Source organism: Lycium ferocissimum, chromosome 3, assembly GCF_029784015.1.
Source record: "Lycium ferocissimum isolate CSIRO_LF1 chromosome 3, AGI_CSIRO_Lferr_CH_V1, whole genome shotgun sequence".
NCBI classification, from domain to species: domain Eukaryota; kingdom Viridiplantae; phylum Streptophyta; class Magnoliopsida; order Solanales; family Solanaceae; genus Lycium; species Lycium ferocissimum.
The window spans coordinates 3732593-3755926 of NC_081344.1; the positions used below are offsets into that span (position 1 = coordinate 3732593).

Sequence of the window (23334 nt, forward strand, 5' to 3'; positions counted from 1 at the left end):
GGTTTTGTGAAGAAAATGGACGATGTGTTTGTGACTTTGAGGTTTAACCACGGAGGTGATTTAGAAAAAACCCCTCGTATTAAGTATGTTGGAGGTAGTGTGAGAGATTATTTTGATGTTGATCTTGATAAATTCTCTTATTTTGAGCTTGTTTACTATGTTAAAGAAATCGGTTACAATGTTTCATCTTGTTGTGTATATATTAGACTACCTAAATGTCGATTTGTAGTAGAAGTTAAAAGTGATAGGAACATTATTGGTATTGCACCTCAATTAAAAAACGGAGATATTGTTGTAATTTTTGTGACTCGTGCATTGAGGAACCTATTGTGGTCCCCCTTGCTCTTCCACCTATTACCACCGTGGGTGGGGAATCTTTTCTTGCTTTTGATAACCTCGCGTGAAGATATAAATAAAAAGGTTGGGGCAGGTGAGGGTAGTCAAAAATTTGGGGGTAGTGAAGGCTTAGGGTTTGAAGAGGCTGCTGGTCTTGATGAACCCTTCGGTGGGACTTCGAGGCTAACTACTGCGGCTACTACTACTTCGACGCTGATGATGATGATGATTCTAACTTAGAAAGTGAGAGTGAATCTGAGGAGTCTGACAATGTAGTAGTAGAGGAAGGTGAAGAAGAAGAATTTGATAGTGATGTCCATGAGGAGGATAGGAATCTAAGGAAAGATAGGGTGGGTACATGTAAAATCAAAAAAGAAGAAAGAAAAGGCTAAGAGATTTGAAGGGACGATTTAGGGCCAAAGGGTGTAGATATGGGACATGATGAATATTTATCTAGGAGTAAGAGTACATTTGAAGGAAAATTGGGTGGGGATAAGCCATTTTATGACTCGGATGAACTTTAGCTTTGAAATAGAGGCCGATGATGAAGTGATGATGAAGGTGTGGTTGAAAAGCCTACCAAAAAGTCAAGGAGACCAAAAAGAATTAGAAATAGGGTTATTTTTTATCCTATGTGTAAAGAAATAGTTTGGGAGACTGGTCTTGCATTTGAAAGTGCTAAACAGTTTAGGAAGGCACTTACTAGTTATGCAGATCAAGAACATGTAGAGTTGGATAAATATGTCAATGAACTAACTAGGGTGAGGGTAAAGTGTACTGCTGGTTGTCCGTTGTTATTGTTTGCCCGATTCTGATTCTAGAACAAATGATTTTGTTGTGAAGAATTATAATCCATTCCAAGTGCAATAACCTGACAAAGAACAAGTTGGTAAATTCTTTGTATATTTCGAAAAGGTACAAGGATAGAATTATTTACGAACACTGGCATTAGAATTTTTTAGCTTCAAAATTTGGTAAGAAAGGAATTGGAGGTATATATTGGTAGAATTTGTGGTAAGGAAAGCCGAAGCATTGTTTTGCAACAAATCATGGGTGAAAATGTAGAGGAGTTCAAAAGAATTTTGGATTATAGGGATGAGCTTTTAAGGACTAATCCGGTAGCACATGTGTGGTTAGGCGAGTGAAGAAACTTTTAAAGGTGGAATCAAAAGGTTTCAGTCCTTTTATATATGTTTTGATGCCATGAAGGAGGCATTCAAGGCTGGTTGTAGGAGAGCAATTGGGTTGGATGGGTGTTTTTTAAAAGGTGTTAGTAAGGGCAATTGCTTGTACAGTGTTTGTAAGAACGGGAACAACCGGATGCTACCACTGGCCTGGGCAGCGGTTGAAGTTGACAATACTTTTAATTGGAAATGGTTTTTCAACCTTATAAGGAATGATCTTGAGCTTAGAAATGGGACTGGTTTGACAACGCTTTCAGATATGCAAAAGGTAATGTATTCTTGGTTATTCATTTTACGAATTATTTTCATTCTCTTTAACTTATCCTGCTCTGCTGTCACCTAATATTTTTTACATGTTATTATAGAGATGCTTGGATATAGCCATTAAGGATCTGTTGCCAAATCTGAACAAAGAATGTGTGCAAGACATGTGCTTGCCAATTTTTCCAAAAAATGGAAAGGCATAGAGATTAAGCGCCAGGAGATGTGCTAAGTCCACGTATGAGCACGGGAGTTGCAAAAAAAGCTGGATCATATGAAGAAGTTAGGTGATGGAATAAATGGAGATTTGTTGTATTACAACATAGATAGGTGGTCCAAGGTCTACTTTAAATACCTCAGCTGTTGTGATAGTGTTGACAACAACATGGCCGAGTTTTAATTCCTGGATTTTGGGGCCAAGACACAGATCATTATCCCAATGCTTGAGGAAATTAGAGTCAAAATGATGAGAAAGGTAGGACAACTAATAGAGTTTTACGAGACTTAGATATAAACATGTCGATAAAATGGCTTTGAAGGTATTGCAGAAGAACACATCAAAGTCAATGAAGTGTACTCTTGAATGGAATGGTAAATATAGCTTTGAGGTCGGGGCAGTGGGGTAATAAATTCATAGTAAATGAACGCAATACTTGCACTTGTAGATCTTGGATGCTTTGAAAGGTATTCCTATTTGTCATGCCATAGTACAACTTGTTTCGAAGAAAATTGGAACCTATCGACTATGTTGCACATTGGTACACTAAAGGGACACTTACCTCGAAACATACGACTTATTCATTCAACTTTTGTTACTAATATGGCAATGTGGCCAAAGTCAACCAATCTCACCGTCCTCCCACGAGATTAAAGGGCCCATGTAGGCCAAGAAAGTGTAGAAGAAAGGAGCGGACGGAAAACAAGACGAGGGGAAGGCATTTGTCAAAAAGAGGTGTTGAGATGACGCTGCGAACTTGTGCCATGCAAAAGGGTCACAATAAGAAGGGTTGTCTATGAATCCACAATACGCGAGGCGGAGGAAGGGCGGGGAGAGGGACAAGTAGTAGTTCAACGAGGTCAAGTGTTGGTTCTTCTATAGTACCAGTAATTCCCGACGAAGTAGAGAGAAGGGGGAAAACCAAGAGGTTCGCGACGAGGTAAAAACTTTCCTTGTTATTTACTTTTGATTAAATATTACGATCTTACATTGAGTCTAGCTGCTTAAATATGAATTAGGCCATAATTTCAGCGGTATTTCAATCTGGAAGGGGTACGGGGACGATCGTCTACATCACGGGTATTACTTAGCTTGTTAAATTACCACTTAATTAATTTTACAATTCTAAGTGTTTGACTTGCATGTGACTTAGGCTTCGATGCAAATTGCCGATTCTTGGAAAAGGGCACCGCTTAGGCGAAGTTGTGGGAATGGGAGTGCTTAGGACCCAAGTGGTTTTTAAAATTGTCAATGTAAGTTTGCAACCTCATTAGCCATTTCTGCAAACAATCTAGCCTAATGGAGATCTATTTTGCCTAATGGAATCTATTTTGTTAATGCGGCTGGAATGGCAAATCGGTCTTCAGCATTACCTATGAATTCGAGCGGTAGTCAACGGTAGTCTTGGACATCACAAACCAAGACCGGGAGGACTAAAATGGCAAAGGAGTCGGTATAACACAACAAGGTCTTCAACAAATGAGTGGACAAAGAGAATGAGAACAAGGGCCAAGAAAATTTGGAGTTGAACTCTTTAAGTCAACAAGTTCATCGAGTTGCCCCGAAATGAAATGGAAAAATGAAGTTGAATTAGTTTAGTCTACACATGTGTATGTCTTTGAGTGCTTGTTGTTATGCGGCGGTGATTTGCTATGATTTTGATATTGTTTTTGTGAAACAATTATGGTAGATGATGTCACATTTGTCAAACAAATATGCACTTAGTCTTTATCAATTAATTGTAATTTAACGATTTTGCCTACAATGGTGACATTCTATTCTTGCAATATTAAGCAGCTGTGATTGCAATTTTGCCCTATATTGACATTCTATTCTTTCAATATATAAGCGAGTTTGTTCTGATTTCTTTAATATATTTCTGGTTTTTGTGACGGATTCGATCTTGATGTTGTGTATGACATTAAATGCTTAGAAGAAGGTTTGCCTAGCTGTATTTAAATGTTGTGTATAACACTAAATACGATGCGCCAGATTTGAACGATGTTTACACATTTGAAGAGCGATGTACATATTTGGCGATCAAACCACATTGAATGGAAAACGAAGTAAATGCATTATGCAGTTTATTTGACAGCATTGAATGGAAGCTAGTAAGTGCTAAGTGCGCATATAAGCGACCAAACACATTGAATGTCAAGGTTAGTAAATGATGGTAGTTGGTACTTGGGAGTGATGGTCAAAACTTGATGAATCGAGACTTCATTAACTACTTGATCACACTAACACTATAACTCACTAAATAGGCATACTTTCCGTCTCGCTTTCCTCAACTCAAATAACTTTCTTAACACGTATAGTGATATTAAAGAGGCGCATAATCTAAGATGGACGACATGAAAATGGCCGCGTGTTTTGACAAAGAATTGGCGAAATCGTACGTCCAAAAAAGACGATTTCGTAAGTGTTTGTCGTATTATATATTTTCAATTGTTCTTTTACCTCTTTTGGTAATAACATGTTTTTCGCAGAGATCCTTTGTTGACGTCTTGCGGAATTTCTTTAAACACCGACAGGATATTTGTTGTTCATTCGACGATCATGAGTATAATATGAAATACAAGGTTGGGCGTATACAGCGCCTCGCTCAAGGTGGAAAGCCTTCATTTGATCTTTGCCGGATTAGGGATAGGAGATGTGTTGTGTTTTAAGACATGTTTAGATGAGAACCGCATAGTGTTTTTTGTTCGTATAAAGGAGGATCCCGGAGATCGTAATGATAGATTAGGTCTCCAGTTCTCTATTTAAGTAATTTATAAAACTTCTCGACTTTGCTATCAATTTTCAAGGTAATATTTTCCATAACAACAAAACTCTTCAACAAGAGCATAAAGTTCTTCCGTGACATTTACATTACAGCAAGAGCATAAAGTTCTTTACATTACCCTCTTACGCGATTACAACATACAACAACATAAATTCAGTTGATTAAGGACGCCGCCAAAAAGCCATAAATATTCCCACGAAATCAAAAGCAACATCCTTGTATTTGGGAAGTTTCTCACCAAGTTTAGAACTTTTTTTGAGTCAAATTGTTGTTTACTCTTCAAGCCAATTAATTCCTCCTTCGATTTTGTTCGCCAAATTACATGTCTAGCCTCAATGGCAATTAATTCTTCTTGCAATTTATCCTTTCGATCTTACGCATCCTATGACAGCGTCAAATTTTTAACATTATTCCTTTGAATCTGCGTGGAACAATTCATCTTCCCATTCCCAAAATCCACAAGAATTGCCTTGGGCCTCGGACATTTGTAGAATTTCCGTCCGGGATTACTAGAGTCGATGAAGTGAGGTGTTTTGGAATGGTGCCACAATTACATTTTGTGGATGAACAGCTACTTTGAGACATTTATGAGCACCAAAATTTTCGAATTAGAACGGAGTGATTATGGACGAGGAAATTTGGAGGAGAAATTTGGTGGAGAAATTTCGTGGAAGAAGAATACATATATGAAGGAGCAATGGTGTGAGCAAGAGGAATTTCATGAATGGAGAAAAAAAAAATGGGGCTGATTGAAGGTGTGATGAAGATGAAGATGAAGATGAAGTTGAAGAACAACTTAGGGTTCTAAAGGGTGGTGGGTCGGGTTGGGATTAGAAAGGGGGAACGGTATTATAACCGTTACCCCCTTATTAAATAATCGATTTCTATTAAAAAAAAAAAGCGTTAACAAAAATTAATTAACGCGCGGATTACTGTGTGTCAAACACGCGCCCAGGTACGGAGCCACTAGAGGGGGGAAAATAATTACAACGTAAGTTGTTAAGGGGGGTAAATAAATACAAGTTAAGTTTAGTTTCCAAAAGCGAGTTTTCGTGCCAAGTTCAGATGTCAAATGATGTCTTTTCTCTTTCTTAAAAGAATCATACAATTATATTAGACAAGATGTTAGTGAGGAGAGTTCAAATCAATTCCCTTTTTTGTGGAATTTTGTGATCGCGTATGATCTTTCAGCTTCACGCATTTGTGGCTATAAGGGCATTTCAGCATGCAGATTTAGTGATAGGCCAACATATTCAATAAATATATCAATTTACTTTTAATTTCAGTTAGAAAAGTTCAAATTCACCGTTGAAGGGTATTGTGGTAGAATGGTAAATGTTTAGTCAGTCTTAATAACCAGATGTCTCAGATCGAGCTTTGAAGTTAGGAAAGAGTCATCTTCAACAGACAACGCTAAGAACCCCATAATGGACGTTGTACTTAAGAATTAAATTCGGATTAATCAGAACAATGTACACCAGATGCTTGGAGAGAGAAAAAAGTTCAAATTCAAAATGGACTAATACATGATCCACGAGAAAATATTGAAATCGATTCATGAACGTAAATCACAAGCTAGTTTTCTATACTTTAGAGAAATGAGGTGATTAATATGATAAAAAACACAATTCCTCCCACTTTATATGTTTGTTTAAGAATTTTAATTAAAGTTAAATATTTTTTATATATGGAAAGACAACATTCTTTTTAACAAACTAAAAGGAACATATGTCACGGAAATTGAGATAGAGAAAGTAACTTAATTTTCAGGCGTAGAGTTGCTTTTTATTCTGCAGTAACTTCATCATGTAAGTTCAGCATTAATCAAGTTATAATAGAATCTCATGCTTGTATTAACAAAACTACATACATTGCAATATATATAATCAGAACAAAGAACAAGATGCGCAGAGCAAGGTGGATCCAAGAAATGGATAAAATTGAATAAAATCTCGAATTTCTGATTACAGTAGATGAAATGCTCCGTTGGGTGATAAATTGGAAAGTTGTGACGGTGTGATTCTGAAGGTATAAAATTAAGGTGGGAGAATCTAAATATACGTTGAAATCCTAATCCCACATACAGCAGTAATCCCACTATCAAAAAAAAAAAAAAAAAAAAAAAAAAAAAAATCAATCCCTCTATCTATTGTTGTATTCCTAAACTTTTTTTTTTGTAATAAATATTCATTTGGTATCCCCAAGTGTAATCAGTTCCAGTCTGTTGGGTGCTGAGGAATCCCCCGCCAAGTTGACATTTTCTTTATATTTCTTTTAATTTATATTCTTTAACTATTATTCTGAAAATTTTATTTTTTGAATTTCTAAAAGATGCTATATGCCGTACATTTTGGATTAACTCGTGATACATACGTACTTTAAGAATTAAGACCAAAGAGAAAAAATATACAAATTACAATATAATGTCAAGAATCAAGATTAATTATGGAATATTTGGTCTGTGCTGTTCATGCTCTCCACATAAGAAATGCTATCCTACCCAACAAAGAATCAATGGATCGAACAGAAATTTTTAATTAATTAATTTCTTGGACTCGGTTCATCCAAATCATCTTAACTGGAAATTATATTGTATATACAATATCAAAATAATTATTTTTATGTATGTATAATTGATTTTTGATCCTTTTAGCTTATTCGTATATTTACTTATTTACAATTTTGAACATTCTTAGTGAAAATTTTGATTCCGCTACTAGCCCGGCCTATAATGTACAAAAAAAGAAAAAAAAAATCATTAGAGATTAGGATGAATATACATTTCAAACTCTCAACTCAAACCCATAGCGTCTAAAATATTCTGAGGTGTACCCACTAACTACGTACCATAATTTGGAGATTAGGATGAATATTTAAGCCAATAGATAGTAGCAACTATAATATATAGTGAGATGTTTGGAAGAATAATATATATCTTTGTTTTTCATTTTAATTCAACACGAGTCATTATAGGTACACTAATAAGTAGCTTGCATCACCAATTAATTTGATTCTCTAACACCTTGCTAACATTATATTTATAGTAAGTGTATGTACTTATTCGATTATTCCGATGTATGACATCAATTTTCCGATGAATTACCGGTGCCAGGGTGCTGCATATCTGAGTGACGATAGCAGCTTGGGTCCCACATTAAAGGTGGACCCACCACCAACATCCTTGGAGTGTAGCATCAGCATAGCACTAAACTCATTATGTGGTAGCTCTCAAAAATATAATCACCTACCGGCTACCACTAAAAAGGAAGTTGTAACAATAATAATAACTACATTAATAATACTCCTAATATTTTATCTCTTCTCATTTATTATCAACTTTCTGAATAAACATAGCAATGGATAATTCATTAAAAAAATTTGTTTTTAATTTTCTCATATCAAAATGACAAAAGAATACATCTGCAACTGCAAGATATTACTCAAAACTTGTTTTAGCTTTTGCAAAACTGAAAATGTCAAATATTCTGAGAAAATGGAACAAAAATTTAAGTTATATACATTGACAATATAGAAATTTTTACACCAATCTATATTTATTTAACTTGTTGTAACATGTTACTTACTTACCATTTGTTCAGGTTATTAGTACTACTAGATAAACTTGCCTACAATCATATTTTATCTGATTTGATGGTGTAAGTATTTTTTTTAATCCTATCAATACATAGAACTTTGAGGATTCAACTAAACGGTAAATACTTATAATGTGTCTTTAAAGTAGGTGTTTACATCAAACTATATAAATTTACTATAGTAATTAAGTGATTTAATAAGGTAGCATACATGTTAATAGACCGTGATTAAGTGTTAAAAATCTATATACAGACACATGTCCTGCATCTATTGACTAAACACTAGGTGTAAGTTGTTACTACCCCCACTAAACCCCGAAACGGTCCCCACTTGCATAATTAAGCTGTCATTAGCACCATGAACGTCACAGGCTCACAGCTCTTTTAATGGATAGGAGTATATAACATACAAAAACAAATCAGAATATTCAGTTAGATTCATGAATGGCAATAGACATATTGCTAGTGAAAGCTACACTCGCGTGTGAGTATAAGATTCTCACACGCTTGAAACTCTTACGTAATACATTCTCACTTTTATAATTTAATTATATTCCTCAATTCGGATAATAACATAGACCCCGTAGCATATGTTGTCTATAAATATGTTGCATGTCTCATTTCTTTTCCCTAGGAAAACCACAATTCTCCTCTTCATAGTGTTTTCCTCTCTTCTCTCTTAGACTTCAAGATTCAGCTGAAAGGAAAAAAATAGAGGAAAATGGAGGGAAAAGGAGAATGCAGTTGCAGTTTTTACCAAAGGGCAAAGCCTTATATAGCTATGATCTCTTTGCAATTTGGGTATGCAGGGATGAATATTATTACCAAAGTTTCACTTAATAGGGGCATGAGTCACTATGTTCTTGTTGTGTATAGACATGCTTTTGCTACAGCAGTTATTGCTCCCTTTGCACTTATTCTTGAAAGGTAAAATTACTGGCAAGAAAAAATTTATCAGTGTAGTTAACCTTTGATAGCAAATTGATCAGTAACTTTCATTCTCTACCAGTGCATAAAGCTTAAAACTTACTTTTAAATTTGTTGACAGAAAAATCAGGCCGAAGATGTCACTAATGATGTTCTTGCAAATATTCGTATTGGGTCTTTTGGGGTGAGTCTTTTATATATATATATATATATATCCTTTTAATTTACTGCATCAACTATGTGTTCTAATCACATATTTGACATCAAATTTATTTTAACAGGCCAGTGATTGATCAAAATTTTTACTATGCTGGACTCAAATTCACTTCCCCAACTTTTTCATGTGCCATGAGCAACATGCTTCCTGCTATGACATTTGTCATGGCAGTCCTCTGCAGGTACATTTATTTTTTCAACATTGTCTTTAATTTATAATAATGGTGTTCGAGTCAATTTAATAATTCAAGTTTAGGACTAATTATGAGTGTCTTTATAGGATGGAGAAAGTGGACATAAAGAAAGTTAGATGCCAAGCAAAAGTTGTGGGAACTATAGTAACTGTGGCTGGTGCCATGTTAATGACATTGTACAAAGGCCATGTTGTGAACTTAATTTGGTCAAATCACATCAATTCTGGTACTAATTCTAATGTCCCTGAAGTAAGTGGATCCTCTGATAAAGACTGGCTAAAAGGTTCAATACTCCTCATATTTGCCACTCTCGCTTGGGCATCTTTCTTCATTCTTCAGGTGTGTAACACAAATACATCGTACTTAATTTCACTTTTCATGAAATCCCGAGAAATTTTTGTATTGTTTGTTTCCTAATTAAATGGTGATTTGATATTTGTTACAGAATATTACAATGAGGAAATATACAGCTCCGCTTTCTCTAACTGCACTTGTTTGCTTCATGGGAACCCTACAATCGATCGCTGTAACATTTGTAATGGAGCACAAAACTTCAGTTTGGACTATCGGTTTTGACATGAACCTTCTTGCTGCTGCCTATGCTGTAAGTTTATTTCTTTCTATCGTAATTTTCACCATTAAGAAATAATTAATAACAAATTATTAATTAATTTAACCTTATAATATAATTTCAGGGAATTGTATCATCAGGCATAGCATATTATGTACAAGGACTTGTAATGGAAAAAAGAGGACCTGTTTTTGTGACAGCTTTTAGTCCCTTAATGATGATCATTGTTGCTATCATGGGCTCTTTCATTCTTGCTGAAAAAATCTATATTGGAGGGTAATTGTAATTTTAACTTCAATTTCTCTCATCATTTTACATTTTCTTGTTTTTTTCCTCAAATTGTAAACTAAATCTTCTTTTTTTCTTTTGGTTTCAGAATTCTTGGTGCAGTGCTAATAGTGGCAGGGCTATACTCTGTCTTATGGGGAAAATACAAGGAGTACAAAGAGAAGGAAATTGAGGAGTCAATAATATCTGAACCAGTGAAGGGCATTAACGGAAACAGTCAAATGATGATTCTTGAAAATAATGAAGCAATTAACGATATAGAAATGCAGAAAAATGATGAAAACAAAATCTCAATTCCAGTAGTAAGCATTAGTGTTCCAATGCAACAGGCCCCCATGTTAGCTAAGGAAGCACCAAAAATTTAATTTGTGGTTTAGGAATTAGAAGCAAAAAAAAGAACAGAAGAAAGAAGGGCATCTTTGCCTTTTACATTTTAATTTTTTTTCCTGTTCTTTTTTTGGGAAGTAATTGAGCTTCTTTTTTTAAAAAAAAATCTTTTAGAATGCCTGGTATATTTTAAAGGCACTATGTAACTTTTTGGTGTAAGCTAATATATATATTTATGAAGACTTTTCTTGGACAATATTGAAATATAGCATGGTAATGTTCCTCTTTTGGATGTGTTGCCAATTTACTCACATCCGATTCATATCCCACTCAGTTAGTGGCCGACTCTATGATTTTATGTCTAGGACCTTTTTTTTGCTATAAGAATTTCTTTTAAGCAAACCTTAACAGGATTCTCTAGGCACATTTGAATTATCTGAACCAAAAAGCAAAATTAGAAGCAAATTCTCATCTATGAGGTAAGCCTTCAATTAAAAAATGAGAGTTAAACAGTTACCTACAGGTACGCCTTCATAAATAATGAAAATCAGAATTATGAAAACAAAACCGATTACTTGCTATAATATGTAAAAGTGACTCGATAGTGTAAAAAAATTATATATAACTTAAAACTCTAACTTAATATGTTCGCCACAACATTTACGGCTCCAAGCACACACATATTTTCTATTTCTTCGTGTAATGTTACTTCTGTCCCAATTTATATGAAGGTATTTGACTGGCCACAAAGTTTAAAGATACAAGAAAGACTTTTGAGATTTGTGATCTAAAAGGCTATAAATCATCTTATTAAAGATAAAATGAAAAGTTTAAAGTTGAAGTACTACTAAAAATAGAAAGATAACATTCTTTTTGGGACTAATTGAAAAGAAAACTATGTCACATAAATTGGGACGGAGGTAGTAAACTTATTAGGGTTTTTCAGAGTTGAAGTACATCACCACTTGATTTACATTTTTTGTGTATAATTCTTTTGTTTCGTGGACTCAATTGGTGTAAACCAACAGGCAAAGATACATATTGAATAGTAGAGTTTAGATCAAAGTCATTGAATTTACTGAACCCATGAATAAAACTATAGCTTCACCTCTAGCAACAGGACATGGTGGATGAGGGGTAGGCATGGTGCTTTCAGCTTTTTACACGTTATTGTATCTTGTAGAATTCGCTAGCACTCTCAGAGTGTAAGATCGAGTATGCATGTACTACTTATTGTTGATTCATTGTTGGCGGTAGCCGACGTATTATAAACAGAATACTACACTCAAGAGTGTGACCTAGTGGTCAATAAAGTGGTGGATAATCATAAGGCTGTCATGGGCAAAACATTAGGTAATTAATTTTAACCCCAATGCTGTCCTGAAACTTTGGTAAGCCCGAGTTACTTGGTACTTGTAACTAGTGGGAGGTGATAGGTATCCCGTGAAATTAGTTGAGGTTAACTAGGTTATTTGGGCTGTGAACAGCGGATTATCAAAACGAGAAAAAACGAAATACTTAAACTCTAGACTTAGGATCAGTAAAAGGACTAGTTAAATCTATGCTTTATTGCGTAGATCTACAATGAAGGTTATAATTTTTTACTGAAATGAAGATTATCAAATATTATAATAAGGAGAGGAAGAATAAGGATCATTTGACACGAAAAAGGCATATGATAGAGTGCCAAATAAAGTCATTTGATGGGTGTGGAAGAAGAACGAATTTTAGACTCAGAAAGCGACAAATGATATGTCTGAATGACCAGTTATCAGTGTGAAAAAAAAAGTATGAGATACAAAAATGTTTCTCATAATTATAAGCAAAGCAGATTTAGGATTTAAATTTTATGGGCTCAATTTTTAAGGTTCTTAACATTAAATTTGTTATATATTTAAAGTTAGGGAATCATATCTACTACTACTATTTGTTGTAATTTATAATTGATTTTTACACAAAATTATATATGCTCTATGTTAAAAATACTGAGTTTAGATGAACCCGATGTCAAAAAATATATCCGCCTGTGATCATGAGCTTACACTAGATATCAGCACTGAATCCATATATGCTTACTTTAGTTATAGATGAGCTTACTACTAATATACAAGCCAGGTCCAAATTAAAGGAGCTGTGGATATTATTATGTTATGTTACTTGATGAAAACTGGCTGGAGTGGGTGTCAATCAAAAGTTTAAATTATGGATATACAAAAACACTCTAGAGAGTAAGGGTGTTGCCGTGTTCAAATGCAAGAGAATTCGGATTTTTAAGTTTTTTCCCTAAATTAAACACTCGCAAAACTGAAGAATAAATTAAGTACAATTTTAACAAAATGAAAAAGAAAACAACTATAAAATACGTTTTCTTTTGCCCAAACTTCTTGTAGAAAATACTATATATATCTCTTCAAAATGTTCTCCATAATAGTAGATTTTCACCTAGAAAATCAATAACTGATCAAATGAATTAACAACAATTTGGCCAAACAACTAGATTAAGCTTGAGCATGTAGAATATTCTCATATTAAGCTTCTTTAGCGGCTGTTTCCTTTCCCATGATTCATCTTTATCTGATGGAGAATTTGATAGATGTCTCAGTTAATATTCTTCCATGCTAATTTAATTTTAGCTAGTTCAGTGTGAATTAAACATTAGATGGAACAAATGCTGGAATTTTCATAAGCAATCGTGGCTGGAATCTAGTGAGCAAAAGCATAATGGTATCTCTCTGTATTTTATGCCAACATATCTATCTTATTCAAGCCAAATATTTCAGATTCACATTCAGACTCCCAACTTCCATTCACATTACTATCAAAATGGTACGTTTGCTTATGTTTGTGTCGGAGAATCAAAGGAACTGTTCAAGTTTGAGGTGGAATCAAAGGAACTGTTCAAGTTTGAGGTGTGTTAAGGACATTATTATTAACATAATGGTTACTTAACTTGGGCTAGCGCATGCGTATATCTAGCGTACAAAGAAAGCAAATTCACTACTTTGGCCTTTCAGACATTTCTTGTGGTCACAAGCTCCATTCCTTTATTAACACATTTTACTAGTCAACTAAACGATTACTCTTTGTAAACTGAAGAAAAAAGTACTATTCACGTTCTTTCAAACAAATTGGGAGTATATTGCAATTTTTTATAAGTCTCTGGCTTAAGCCCTAAAGATGGAAAAAAAAAATCAGATAGTGAGTGAGTGCTTCCCTCTTAGATGGGACATACGCAACATGAATCTAAATTAATCGGATCAGTGAGTTTGAATACAAAAAATTCTCCATCTCTCTTACCTTGCTAGAATAAGAACCATTCTTATTCTTGTTTAAGATACAATGAACATCGTGAATTTAAAATGAATCTTTTTGTGTGTATTACATTTATAGGCAGTAGCACTAAAAAACAACGAATATGGTAAACTTTTTGTGTGTGTTACATGTTTATAGGCGCTCAGATATAACAAATATCGTGAATTCTTGTGTGTATTACATGTCTATAGGTGTTAAGTTTGATCTAACTATGTGTAAATCTCCCAACCCATCCAAAAGTAGACGATTTCGAATCGTCATCATCAAATTCTTAAGGTTGATGGAAATAAAATCCTGTTCTAATTCTAAGGGATCATTTCCTGTTGTATTAGTTCATGAGCTCATAGAATCATATCAAATTTATCACTTTGCATAGAATCAATCCCTAAATAAATAAAAAGAGAAGAAAAAAGAAGAGAAACCTAAAGTAGATAGGCTTATCCATTTAGCTGCACATATAATATTAATTTTTGTCGTTGTGTTTTCCTTCCGAAACCTGAAAACAGAATATTCTAGGAGACGTCACTCGAAAAGGAATATAGAGAAAATCTACACCCATTTGGCTGCAGAGAAAATGGATCATAGAATATATACCAAACATAATGCATTCATGAAAAATCACAAATCAATACATTCTGGCTAGAAACCATACAGTATCAAATTTAGATTAATTTCACAAGCATCAGAACTAGAAATTTGATGGTGCGCGGTTTTGGGGGGAAATTGGGTAGGATTGGCTCAAAACCGATAATATTATATCACATCATGATAAAAGTATTTTTGGTTGTTTTATTCCAACAACTAGTATAGAGCCAATAGTTTGGCAAGACAGGTTTGAAATGGCGCATGGTGGAGTGATGGCGTGGGGCCTGATTTAGTGATTTCTCCAATCTACGAGATGGTTTACGGTTTACTATCATTATCTGTAGCTTTGGAGATACATAAAAAAGAAGTCAGTGGTCTATGGTAGCCTAAATACTTGATGTGAGAGTCACACCATCAATCTCCAAACAAGCTCATGCATACATTGATGGGTCATATATGAAATTTAGTTCGAGAGGGAGATTTTGGATGTGCGAATAAATTGCCACATTGATAGCTGAAAAGAATAAAAAACAACTACATATAAGGTGTACTGATGCTCTTAATGATACGAGTAGAAAAAATGGGATAGACTTGAACCAAAATGGACAATATCACACCAAAATAAAAGTATCTTTGAACTTTTTAAGCCCAACAAGAACATCACTACTAGAATTATTATTTTTGTACTTAAAATTTTCCTTGTGGATATGTAGTCAGATATGTATTTATCCACTCAAAATCCAACACACCCCTCAAAACTTAATTGCTCTATGATTACATTGTCATTTTCTGTCTGTTCCAATAACATTTTCCTCATTCATTAGAATCATTACTGTGATATATGAGTCCAAGTTGAAGGATTTGTCATCAAAATTCACAACACAACAGATTTGTACATCTCTTCAACTTGATTGTTGCATTATATGAGCACTAACAAAAGATCTCTTGTGAAGTCATCCATATCTTTCAATCATTACAACTGTCTCTAAACAACTAATAAACAAATACAAGTTTAATTTTGTGGCACAGGGGTTACACTATTTCTGGAGATTACTCTTAATAAATCTTTTGGCTTCTAGCTGGTTGCAAAAGTCTTATTTACAACTTATAAAACTGATTAATACAAGAAAGTAGATAGAGGTGACAAGTGGAAAACACAGTACTGGTGAACTAGATAAAACAGAGTCAACATTTCACTTTCCAATATTTGGCCCAAGAAACATACTTAAGAATTAATGAACTATTTTTCAAAATCTTTGGTAGGACTTCTTCAAATTTGAGGGAAAAGCGGGGAACAATAGCTCATTACCCCGAAATTTGACACGGTTTATTCAATGCATAGCTAAAAAAAAAAAAATTGTAGTTCTAAAGTGTATACTTAGACCAGGGGGCAGAGCTACAATATTATGTACAAATTCTAATAAATGCAGTGGTTTTTGCATAGACTTTATTGTATTAGAAAATACATTAAATATGTAATTGTGAACCCAATAACTAAAACGAACTATGACTTCAAACACAAATTCAAAATCCATAAATTTCAAATCGTTACTCATCTTTGACTTACACATTAGGCTAGAACCACCTGAGTTTGTGTTTGTTATATTTATAACAAGTTGAAAATTGATAGGGTTTCGTTTGGATAAATGACCTTAGCTCAATAAAATAATTTGTTCAACACAAAAAAAGGAACTATTGAATGGGCAACTAATAAAGATATCCACTTGAATTTTCTAAAACTCTATTGGAGACAAAAGGACAATGTTAACTTGATAAGGCCTGGAGCATACAACTCCACTTTAATTTCCACAATAATAACAATAATAATATATGGTTAATCTGCATGGAAGCCACTATTAAAAGTTTAATTAGTGGGCACATATGATATGATTATGCAACGTCGATTCTCCACATAACTTTGCCCTGTGTATTAATATCTCTATGCGTCCCCCTTTAATAATTGCTAATTAATCTTGATTAAAAGTTTCTTTGTCCTATTGGGACACCTTAATAAGCCTCAAACTTTAATATCCACAACAAAGGTTATAAATATTCTTGCTTATAAAATAGATGATGCATAGATATTAATTTCCATGAGGTCATATAAAATAAAATAGAGAGTGCATACTGATTGCTATGGATTCTTAAATTTGATATTACGACAATTGATTGAATTCTTTAGCTTTCTTCCTCGAACTGAAAACATGTAAAGTCTTTTTGTGGCTTTCCTATACTCAGCTTCATGTCAAAAGCTCGTGTTGTCAATTCTCAAAGGTTGTATGGCTTGATTCTTTGAAGGATATACATCCAAGTAAACCAGCTTAATTCTGCTAAAACTATATTACCTATTCAAGTAAACTCATAGGATTGAAAGCCGATTACTACTTTCTTTCCTTGGGGCATCATATTTTAGATAATGTAACAAAAAGTCTTTCTCTACTGTCCTCTGTCTGGTTTGCTTTACGCCACCAAATTGAGGCAAAAGGGTCGGTCGTCCTTCACTTCCTCATCATCCACTTGTCGAACTCGCTTTCTTGCCACGTCTTTCACTCACTCGCTTGAGGCGAACTCAATCACTTTTTTAGTTTGGAGGATTATCCCTTATTAACTCTCTTGTTATTACACCCTTATTCGTTTTTCAAACAGATGCATAGGTGTTAAGTCCCGTAAAGAAACAAATTTGGAATTAAAGAATTAATAAATATCAATGTTCAATTTTATTTGGGAAGTTACAACATTTTGCAAATAAAATATACTCATTAATTAAAACTAAAACAACATACATCTATATCTATATACTATATTAAAAGCATGAACTCCCTAACTTTAAAGTTAAATTACATAAATATCCTCTTAAATATTTACTTATATTAATTTTAAAAGAAAAACCAAGTCAATACTTTAATAAACCCCTTCATGAATATACAAAGCCAAAAGAAACAAATCATCACTTCCCAAAATTAAAGACACAGATCGTCACTTCTCATAACTAAGTAAACAAATCGTCACTTCTCAGTTTTCAAATCATCCATAAGATTATTTATTTTAGTAAAACCAGCATACTAGCAAAACCAACATATGAATCATTATATGAATTGTTACGTTGCCCCAATATTGTTTCAGAAATGCGAGCACTGAATATTTTTCTTCGACATGTAATAACTTTGTTTTGTTTTTTACTATTACCACTTTTCCTGTGTGACAAATGGAAAAACTTAATTATACTCCCTCCGTCTCAAAATAATTGTCGTGTTTTTCATTTATACATCCCTTAAGAAAGCATTAATAAGGGAAGCATTTTGACAATTTTACCCTATTGAAATATCGCACCATGTTGTCTCTCCTAATAAATAGTAATTAATACAAAGGGTAAATGGACAAGAACTATATAATTTTATCTTTATTTTCTAAAATGACCAGTATTTCGAGATGGATATTTTAGCATGGATGACAAGTATTTTGAGACACAGGGGGTATTATTTAGCATCTGCTAAAGTATGGGTCTAGGTTTTTTCCTCCTTGCATATATATGTTGGTTAAATTTAATATTCGTAAATTACTACAATAATAATAAATTTCTGATTTAGCTTTTGTTCTTAGTCTATTTTGGAGATTAAAAAAGAGAGATGAGTATGATTTTTGTGTGTTTTTTTATAATATATATTTGTTTACGTGAAGGAAAGAGAGGTCAAACTTATCATTTAATACTCCCCTCCGTTCTAAAAAAATTGAATTTTTGAGACTTTTTCTTCCAAAATAAGTGCATTGTTCAAAGTCCAAAAGGTTATTAATTAATTTTTTTAAAAAAAATTTATCCTTTTAATAGTTTTTTCAAATCCTAATCAACCTTTAAGAAATGTTTGGAAAAAAAAAACATACGGAAATTTAATCAAAGGACCCTTGAATAGTGCCTTTAATTAATTAGATTTCTTTATAGGTGTGCCACACCCCAAATTCATTTATTTTGAAATGGAAGGAGTATTAAATATATTTAGGAATGAAAATAAACAAACTAGAAAATAGGTAATGAAAAAGTTACAAATTTTAGAAAAATATGTCCAACTCTCATGATTTATTGACAGAATCAAGCACCTTCTTGATTAATAACATGCATTATATCTTTGTCATATAGTACTAATTTTTACCGTAGAAGAATTTTTGTAGTAATTGTAAAGCTCAAGAACGTTTATAGGTGGACTTAAATCTAGCAATGGATTACGTCATAACGAGTAATTAAGAAAATCCCAATAATAGTAAAATGTATAATCATAGACTCTTGCATAAATAACGGATTCATAGTCGCGTGCCTTTCTAAAACAAAGAAAAAGTAGATTAATCAAATGTAGAGGTTGGATTTTACTTTTGATATTGATTTATTCTTTATTGATATGTTGCAGACAAATCCTATAGTATTTTTTTTCTAATAGATTAAACAAATACTCCCTCCGTCCATTTTTAATTGTTCAGTTTGAAAAATCAAGAGATAATTTACCATTCACACTTATTTTTCATTTATTATTAATTATTGGGTTGGAAAGTTCAAGGAGTTCTTTGGAAAGTTCAAGGAGTTCTTATGGCTGCATAACTTTTAAAGTATGTTTTATTGATTTCAATTATTATATGACTTAATAATAATTAGGAGTGATATAGTAAAATTGTCATTCTATTTATGGCTCCTTAAGGGGTGTGCCAAGTCCATACATGACGAATAAAAATGGACAGAGGGAGTATAACAATTTACTTTTGTTCGTTCGAAAAAGAAAAAAAAGACATATTTCTCAGTATTTGATTTGTTTGTATACTTAACAATAAAAAAATAAATAGCCTTAAAGAAAATATAGGTTTATAATCTTTACGGGTTATATGTTCTTGCGAAGCTAAAAAGGGAGCTTGATAACTTTTAAAATTGAAGTAGTGAATTATCAAACAGAATTATCAAACTCGAATAAATTTTAAGTTAGAATATGATTGATAGAGATGATTAATGATTGCTAAGGTAGAGTTCCTTCTTTTATTGAGTTAGATAAATAGAATCAACAATCATTATTTTTTTGTACTTACACTTTAATTCTATGGCTCAAACACAGCTTCTAATAATATTTATATGATTTTAAAGACATTTAACCCATAAAGAGGGTATTCACGCGCAACGCGTGTGCTGAGAAACTAGTGAAATACAAATGTCTCAACCATAGCAACTAAGTAGTGCTTACAAGAAGAACTAGAGTACAAACAAGAGGGGACAAAAAATATAAATAAAAGAAAGGAGGGCATGCATCAGCAAGAAAAGGTAACTCCATTTTCATAATACAATAATAATATTTCTGTGATGATGTCAACTGAAACAGTAGCATTTCAGGGAATCAGGCAAATAATTGAAGTGCTTGTAATGATTAATCTTGAAGTAAAGTTTCATGCATCATCAAACCTGAACAGTTGCAACCATCTGAGAATGTTTTTCTATGTTGTAATTATGGATAAGAATTAAGAAACATATTGAGTTTTCGGGCATTACATCATTTTAATGTTACTTGCTAGAAGATGAAATTGATGGAATCCAGGCATACGCAGCGGAAGCAAATAGCCAGGATCGAACTTGCATGTAATATAGACAACACATAATCAAGATATTAATCAAACATAAAATTGATACTTATCTCTTGAAGCGTGAATGCAACCTCGAATCTAGCCTTCAAGCACGAGCAAAAACCATCCACGCGTTCATCCTCCAGTTCCACGGTCTTCATCGCGTATCCCGAACTTCTATGAACGTAATACTTGAGTGGCAAGTATTCGGCTAAAGAAAAAAAAAAAAATGATCACTTAGGGTTCAATGGCTTTCTTTATATACACACACGTTTTTAGGGTAAACCCTAGCAAAAAACGTACGTTTTTTCTAACCCACCAAGGATATTATTTTTCCTTTTACTTTCCTTGTTCTAGAATATTCGAGCACTACGGACCGATTTAATAACGAGGCTTCCTATTGTGGTATTAATTGGAATATGAATGAATTAATCCTACCACAATAAATTACAATTTATTCCACTAGAAAACCGTAATTGCACTCCTCTCGTTTAATTTCGAAATCCTTCATTAAAAACTTATTTAACTCCCCATGTTAATATTACGTACACCAATCAAATAAATTAAATTACGACAATTTAATTCATCGACTAATTTAATCCTTTATATTTCGCTTAACTTACATCATGTGACGGATACAAAATCCACTGCAGGGGTTTTCACATGAGACTTATAAGCATCCATAAAGGGGTATCATCAATCTCAAAGTCGAGACACGGATTCTATCAACTAATTATTATTTCACAAATGTAATTTGCCATTATCCAATTTACCAGGAATACATACACCCGCAATTGAGTCGTACCTTTTAATAAATCAAAATAATGAACAAATCACATTGATCATAATAATTATATCAAGATTAAGAGTATAAGTACATTTAATGAACTAGAGAATTTGTTTTATATATTCAGTACAAAAACACTTATCTCTACTTGTCCGTTCAATACATACAAAATGTACTAGCACAAGAAGACGGAACTACACCGTTCCCATAATGAAGATACATTATATTAATCTTGTGCTACAATCATACCAATGGCTTTGTCCAATTTTCATCTTCGATTGTGAACATAAATTTTATACTTATAAGAACCGACGATTTAATCTTCCGTGTATAAGCTAAACTCTATACACTAAATCATCTACTATATAAGTAAAGGACACACATACTAGTACATGATCTATTTAATTCTTTATTAAACAATGAATAAATAATTGTTCTATAATAAATACTATATCCAAACACATGGTTAATAGTATATATATCCCAACAATCTCCCACTTAGACTTTTAACCATGACAATTGTTAGAATATACCATGTCTAAACGCATGGTTAATGGTATATACCCCAACAATCTCCCACTTAGACTTTTAACCATGCATTTACAACTTTCACATGTATTCCTTTTGCACGACTACCAAAAGTCTTAGAGACTAAGTTCTTTGCAAAAATTAACTTACCAAGTTGTTTTCTAATGCAACTTCGTCTAGTAGTGTTTCGTCGTAACAAACCGGTTCTGTACTACGATCTTCAGGGATCAACTCTCCAAAAAAAAAAATGTATTTCTTTTCAGGAATCCTATCATGCAATTCTCCCAAGAGTATACACCGAACCGATCTTGGTTATTATTCTCCCACTACGACTAAGTACTACTACTATTATAGTCATACTAACATATTCTTGAGTCTTAATATTATCTTCATTGCCTTTCGGTATTGAAATATTAACGACTTCATATAGTGTTATCTGCTCAACATCACTCCCACTACTTACAGGTAGTGAATTTCCTTACGCCTATTAACGTTACTCCCACTACTTAAATGCAATGAAACGTTAACCCTGACATGTCGGTTAGATGTTCTTGAACTTTTGAATATTTTAGATGACTCATTTGCTATTTCTTTGCTCAGTTCCTATAAAACTAGTTTACTTCTAGGAACTTGGTTTATTAAAAAGTCTTTTCTAAAAATCGGCATTTGTATTAACAATTACCTTATTTTCTTTTAGGACAATAAATAAACCTCCTTTCGTTCCCTTTGGATATCTAATAAACATGCATACATCCGTTCTTGATTTCCACTTATCTCTGTTTTCCCTTTGAACACATGTGCTAGACAACCTCATATCCAAACATGTTGCAGATTTGGCTTACATCCATTCCACTGTTCTATGGGTATCAAAGGTACTAACTTAGAGGGAATTAAATTAAGAATGTAACTAGCAGTTTCTAAGACATATCCCAAAACGAAAAAGAAAAATATAAATAAGTCAATCATTAATCTTACCACCTTCAAAAGATTCATATTTCTTTTCTCTTCCACACCAATCTATTATAAAATACTTGATGTAGACAATTGAAAATTCAATCCCTTTATCTAATAAGTAACTAATGAACTCTACAAAGAGGTACTCGCCAGTACGATCAAATCGCAGTGACTTAATATATTTTCCCTGACGCTTTTCATTTTCGCCTTAAATACCTTGAAATTTTCAAAGCATTCGGACCTATAGAGCATCAAATAGATATATTCATATCATGAGTAATCTTCTTTGAATGTCACAAAATACTCAAAATCACCTCTTGCCTTGAAGTTCATTATACCACATAAATCAGAATGGATTGGCTTAACTTATCATTAACTTTATTTCCTTTTAAGAGAAAAAGGTCTCTTAGTCATTTTCCTTCTAAATAGGACTCACAAGTTGGTAGTGCCTCTACTTTCAATGAACATCAAAAGTTCATCATTTGACCAACTTCGAAATTCTATTTAGATTAAATGACCTAGACACAAGCATCACAGATAAGTTCATTCAATTGATGAAAGAAAAAAAAAATTATTCTCTGAGGAGACAGATTAACATTATTCAGTTCAGAAGAGTTATTAATTTAAAGGGTCAAGCATCAATGTACCGCACGAGATAAAATGTTTATCAAACTCAATAACAC

General features: G+C 33.2%; 1 protein-coding gene across 1 annotated transcript; it reads left to right on the forward strand.

Moving 5' to 3' along the window:
• The first annotated feature begins 9017 nt into the window (after positions 1–9017).
• Positions 9018–11193, forward strand: LOC132049319 (WAT1-related protein At5g07050-like). Its single transcript, XM_059440069.1, has 7 exons — positions 9018–9303; positions 9425–9487; positions 9585–9701; positions 9800–10052; positions 10159–10317; positions 10409–10560; positions 10661–11193. The coding sequence occupies exons 1-7, from the start codon at positions 9098–9100 to the stop codon at positions 10935–10937; spliced, it is 1227 nt and encodes a 408-aa protein (XP_059296052.1). The 5' UTR covers positions 9018–9097; the 3' UTR covers positions 10938–11193.
• Positions 11194–23334: the final 12141 nt, after the last annotated feature.